Source organism: Dermacentor silvarum, chromosome 1 (genome assembly GCF_013339745.2).
Source record: "Dermacentor silvarum isolate Dsil-2018 chromosome 1, BIME_Dsil_1.4, whole genome shotgun sequence".
Taxonomy (NCBI): domain Eukaryota; kingdom Metazoa; phylum Arthropoda; class Arachnida; order Ixodida; family Ixodidae; genus Dermacentor; species Dermacentor silvarum.
Window position 1 is genome coordinate 56,273,058 of NC_051154.1, and position 6,125 is coordinate 56,279,182.

The 6,125-nt window shown below is 47.6% G+C and overlaps 1 protein-coding gene across 1 annotated transcript; it reads left to right on the forward strand.

Annotated features, from left to right (window-relative positions):
- Nucleotides 1–364: 364 nt before the first annotated feature.
- Nucleotides 365–4,615, forward strand: LOC119449749 (acanthoscurrin-1-like). Its single transcript, XM_037713003.2, has 2 exons — nt 365–843; nt 3,264–4,615. The coding sequence occupies exon 1, from the start codon at nt 395–397 to the stop codon at nt 803–805; it is 411 nt and encodes a 136-aa protein (XP_037568931.2). The 5' UTR covers nt 365–394; the 3' UTR covers nt 806–843; nt 3,264–4,615.
- Nucleotides 4,616–6,125: the final 1,510 nt, after the last annotated feature.

The following is a 6,125-nucleotide window of genomic DNA, read 5'->3' on the forward strand; positions in this document are numbered from 1 at the left end:
ATAGGAGTAGTGCTGTACAAGGGGTCATCTGCCACTTTGGTCGGCGTGTGATCACAGCCGTCATAGCTCATTGCAGTAACTACGTGATCAAACTCCCCCGGAACATCTTGGGACCAGCTTTGCTCTAAACTAAGTCAGTGCGCATACCACGTGGGAAACTGTTCCGAGAAGTCGTATTTGAGATGTCTTATCGAGGCCAAGAAGTCTGAAACCGAACGAGAGAATATTTCGTTAGGCGCGGTTTCCCCACGCCCTCGCAATATGCGAGCTAAAGATCGTGCTGACCGGCCCTGTCAAGTAGTATACCTGACAGGACCGGTGCACACGAAAGGGGATGTGTGCGCGTAATAAGGCTCATGCGCGCCTCACTTTGACAACGTCAGCCAACACATTTATGTCTTGTTCTGTGCAGCTAAGCCTTGTTACCGCTACTGTGTGCATCTGCGTCGTCCTGTGCGACGATGGCCACGGCATCTACAAGAAGTTCCCGCCGGCGTCCTTCACCATCGGCTTCGGCCATGATCATGGTTTGAAGATCGCCCATGGCGGCCTCAAGGTCGGCGTGGGCTTCGGCGGGGGCGGCGGCGGCGGCGGCATCGGCCTGGGTCTCCTGCACCGCATAGGCGGCGGCGGCGGCGGCGGCGGCTACGGTGGCGGATACGGCGGCGGATATGGTGGTGGTCATGGCGGTGGTCACGGCATTAGCATCGGCCTCCTCGGCCACGGCATAAACCTCGGCCACGGTGGTGGCCACGGCGGGGGCTATGGCGGTTACGGAGGAGGATACGGACATGGCTGGTGGTAGAAGCCCAAACCACTTTCATCGAATCATCTGCATTCCCGGTAAGCCCCAAGCTGTGCCTGAAACCGAGTTGGAGAGGTTGGGACTCGTGCATAATTCGCCGTTGCGTGAGCTTTGAATTCGAGTTCGTTCTTTTTTATTATTGTTTTTTTTTTTCTGGCGCACTAAAACGGAAGCTATATAGCAGACGGTAATGAAAGACATCGGCTGTGTGATGCAAGGCTGTGTCAGTTTGTTGCATTTTACGGGGTTCCAGTCTCCTCTTCTTGCTTCTGTGTTCTGCTTACTAATTCAAACCTGCAAGGACAGTGCGGCGTGACCACGCTAAAGCAGACAATACGCAGTGATGCCGTAAAGCGATTGCCAGCAGCAACGTATATATGGTAGGCTGAACTGTCTGTGATCGGCTGAGAAAACGCCTATGAAAGTGAGAGTACAAAAAAAAAAAAAAAACTGTCAGATTTCAAAAGGCACATCGCACGTCATAGAGCTTTCGCACGCAAAGGCGAATCCGGCCGGATAATGATCAACTGTGATTGCAACTGAAAAGCTTTCTCAATCCATTCCACGAATCGTGTAACACGTTTACAGTCACATTCCGACTCGCTTTTGTTTCCGACATCGGTCGATGATTAAAATGCAAGGCGTGCATAAGCATTCATTACCGGATTGTCCCCCGCATGAACTCCGATAGGCCCGAGAGCATCGCAGGCAGGCTTAGCATAAGATTCTTCAATCGTTCATGTCACAAAGCAAATTCACACGATGTAGCTGGAGAAGTGCGCTCGCACTCTTTCTCTCTTTGTGTCTGCTAGCACGCACCCAGATGAGCCCACATGGCGACGCGCAGCGAGTTGTTTTTACGTTTACTCGCTTTATTTGCTCGTATACTGATTGATAATCAGTGATAGAACAGAGATCTGTTGCTATGTCGGCGATATCAACAGTGGACTTTCTATTCTTCTCTTAATCTCTCTCCCCCCTTTTTCCTTCCCCCAGTGTAGAGTAGCCAACCGGGCTCAGTCCTGGTTAACCTCCCTGCCTTTCATTAAATCATTTTCCTCTCTCTCTCTATACGGACAACCACTTTTCGCGCACTTCATTCATTATTGAATCTGTAAGCTTGTACGGCGTTTGACCACTACAGGCATGCAGACCAATATCAGGATGTCAATTACGGAAAATACCACCAAAGCGATAACGTTCTTCATAACTCCGCAACTGCTTTGTTGCAGTGGAGGCATGGCTGGGCAACCTCCACAGCCTCCGCATGTGCGTCTGCAGTGAATATTCTAGGCATAATGAATTAAGCAGGCGATGAGTCACTGTAAAATAAGTCTTCTGTGCTCAACAACACCGATGATCACAAACGTTGCGCTGAAAAAAAAAGAGAGAAAGAAAGAAAGTTACACTTAATTTTTACACTACTATAGCTGAAGTCCTTGAACTGTACGAATTTCGCCGAAATAAGAATGATTCACACACACATTTTTTTTTCTAAGTGGTAACAGCGGTGTTAGACGCAAAGGAGGATAAAGAAGCTCAGTTGATTGATCAAGCTTTGACAGCAAGGTGGCATCACACATGGTGAAGCTAGAGCAGTGACGCTTTTAGTGTTGCGGTACTATTGCTTTCTAAGCATAGTATTTCACAGTGTTACCATGACGCAAAATTGGATCAGAAGGCGTGGAAATAGTTAACTTCGATTGTGTCACTATGGTCGAAACCCTCCTGATTATACTCGCCCTTCGTAAATGGAAAAAAATGGAGTTTGGGAAAAGATGGTGCACGGTGATACCACGCTGTGAATTCAGGGCGCGAGCTTGTTATACACCCTCCATATGCGCTTTACGCTTGTAGGAAGAATACTCTGCCTCAAGCAACTAGTTGTTCCGCGTCATCCAAAACGAAGGGGGAAACGGGGAGAAATAAGTCGGAGCACCAGTCGGTGGGTCTGTGGGTTTCGTCTGTGCATCTTTGCATTTTTTCTTGTCAAAAAAGAAAACAAAAAACGTGATTGAACGTTTGGAGAAAAAAAAAATGAACAAGACTAAGAAAATAGATATAGCTTCACGCCCCCCCCCCCCCCCCTTTCCCCCTCCTTTAGCTCATCAACAAAATCTTCATGGTGATTTGTCTATTGAAAAAGTGTAACAATTGGGCGTATAGTTAAATCCATGCTTTCAGTCGAGCAGCGCACATTCTACCAGAACAAAGGCGATGCGACCACGGACGAGGCGCCGAACCTCCGACAAGGCACTTCGACGCACATAAGTGCAGTCATATAACACTGTGCGTGCTCAAGGTGCGCCGATTCGTGTGTAGTGGGCGTCTCATTGTACTCAAGCAATGTCGGACGTGTAGTGCTGTTTCTGTCTTCGTCCTTAGTGAATGTGCGCTGGTCAACAGAATGTGATCTGTTCACTGGGTCACACAGCTCTCCCTCTTTTTCTCTGCGCAGCTTCTGGAAGCTGGGAGGCGACCATCATCTGTACATTACTGCCATCGTCACACATCTGACACGGCGCCCGTCCAACACCACTCTGTCTGGGTCCAACGGTGGTTCGGAGGCGCTGCCCAGGCGGCGAATCGCGAGGGCGCGTGGGCTACGTCCAGTGCGTCCATGTTTCTCACCTGTCAGTAGCTGAGCTCTGTTCGGGGCGAGCCGACAGAGACGCCCGCGGTGCCCAGCTTACGTGCCCATATCACAGGCATTGCTCAAACGACGGGGGCACACACAATGCCCTTGGGCGTCTGTTCTAAGAAGAGCTCGAACATACGGCCAGTATTTCTCTAGCTGCTACACGGAAGTCACCTCATTGCGTATGCATTCGCACAGGGTCGCGACAGATCGTTCAGAGACGGTGCATACAGACCGGTTAACTTGTTTGTTCTGCGAAAGGAGCCGAGCAACGTGCTGAAGAAAAAAAAAAAGCACTAAGAACATGAATTAATCCGACGTTGGTGAATGACCTAGTCGGTGTCCCGATCCCAATGTCAGCTGCATAGCGCAGGCTGGAGGAAATTCCCGTCAGTCAGTTCGTTGCTCTAACCTGCGCTCTGCGGCTGCTTCCTGGGTCACTCTCTTACTGTCTTCGTTCAGATTTTTGCTTTTCTTTCTGATCACGTTGCACTGCTCTTTCTACAAAATCGACTCATTTCATGTCAGCCCGTAATTATTCAGCTCGATAATGTCTCGTAGCTCACCTAAATTTCATTGACTGCAAACGCTAGATTGATAAATACATGCAGTCTTGGTGAAAAAAAAAAAAAAAAAAGATACACGTACTGAAACCAGTGCGCGCACACACAAACGAAAATAGCATATGTTCATGCAAGGACAGATAACTATTCACTACGGTAATTCCAAATAGGTGCTAATTTCATTTTGTTTTATGTTGTCTCTCATATCTTTATGTTGGGTATGGCGCGGTCACACATGGGCTAAACTTTTTGTTGTTTTTTTAATCACATTCTGGCGTAAGGGTGTTAACTTATTGAGCTGAGCTTTCATTGAAGAACTCCACTGACCGTTGTACACACTTTTTTTTAAAGGTGCGCCTAGACATGCATGGGTAACGGTTGTTTAGCACACGCAAGTCGGGAAATTACAACGCAGTTCAATAAATGCATTCCATGACCCGTGGCTAAGGTATTGCGCGGTTTGTAGCGTAACCTTCTACCATCTGTATTTTGTTGTTATATTGTCACTGCCATTTTCCCTACTACATCCATAACGAAGGTGACGTGGAACAGAAACGCGACTTTGACAGTCTCTTTTTTATGTTTCGTGTAATTAAACATGCACGATAATTCTCTGTGACTCGAGTCGCTTCTTTCGCTGTCGTTGAGTGCTTTGCTTTTCTTTTGCGTTCAGTTCTCACGACCACAGTGTCAAGCGTGTAGATGTGATGTGTACGAGGTGCTCGAGAAATTTCAGCTTCCCTGTGTGCGGTCGTGCAGAATTGCATGAAAAGCAAAGGCTGGGTAGTATAAAGCATGCCAACCGGGCAAAGCTCAAACAAAACAAAGCTCAAAAAAGGGGTGAACACGACACGTTTTTCCCAAGAAAGAAGAGTGTGTACGTGCGAGTAATTCATACAGACACCTGAGTTCGCTACTTTTGTAAGGTGATGGTCAGAGCACGCCTATCTTTCTACGGTAAGTCATTATAGACACGCGAATAATGTAAGCATGTTGCTAGCTATCTGACGCAAGAGCAGTCAAAGTCACGCCTAAATAACACAGAAACAAGGCGAACTGGGTTCTAATAAGCTTAAAGGTACATTTCCGACATCAATGATCGAGAGGAACACAACGAATTGACATGAACGAAAAATGAAATTAAAAAAAAAAAAAATCCTGTGGGAGAGAACTGTACCTGATAGTTCGCAGTAACGTACAGCGTATAATACAATTAGCGTTCGTTCTACTGTTGCTACAACATGTCAAACGACATGAGCATCATCAAACAGTATAGGAGTAGCCTTGAAGAATATTTCGCCTGGAAGCAATAAATCTGGGCCTTCCCATATAGCGCGGGCGATTGTTCAGAAAAAAAACCTGAGAGCCCCGCATACTTGCTCAAATAGTACGCAATGGCCTTCGCCAGGTTCGCAAAGTAGGATTTCTTCCGTGACTGCTCTTTGCACTAGGCATTTCCAGCGGTGGCAGAGCCCTTTGGGCTCGAATTTGGAGGTTCTTGGCCACGCTAAGTTTTGTGCTCTTGTAGGACGAGGGGAGCATCGTCGTCGTAGAGCCTGGTGTGTGTGGCGGTGAAACTGCTTCGTCCACTAAATCTATGGGACCGGCCATCAGAGAGGGCACAGTTTATTGCACCGACAAAGTTTCCAAAGAACTGAGCGCGCTTCGTTCTCTCGTATTCCGACATGGCCTCCCAAGTGCAGCCTTCTATGATGTTGTAGATGGTGAACTTTGGCGTATATGCGGAGTGAATCAGTTCTCACCAGTTTAACGGGCTAAAGTATTAGTGGGCGTCTAGCGAGATGAGTAAGGCAGTGAGCCTAAAAATTGATCTAGCTTTTTAATTCTGCTCTTGTGGCCCGAAGAGAAGCAGTCACTCTAGTCGTTGGTCCTAGTCGCGTGCACCTGCACCGTCGACATGTGCGGAACGACCATATATCGTGACGCGGAGCACATCATGTACAGCACACAGCAGCCGCTTGTATGTTACATATATGCTGCTTTCCTTTTTATTATTGTTGATATAGACACCAAGGACATCAGCACCTTTATACGGCTGTTCTTGCGCTGCATGTACATCACTTGAAAAGATGCACTGCAGTATCAAGATACATATGCT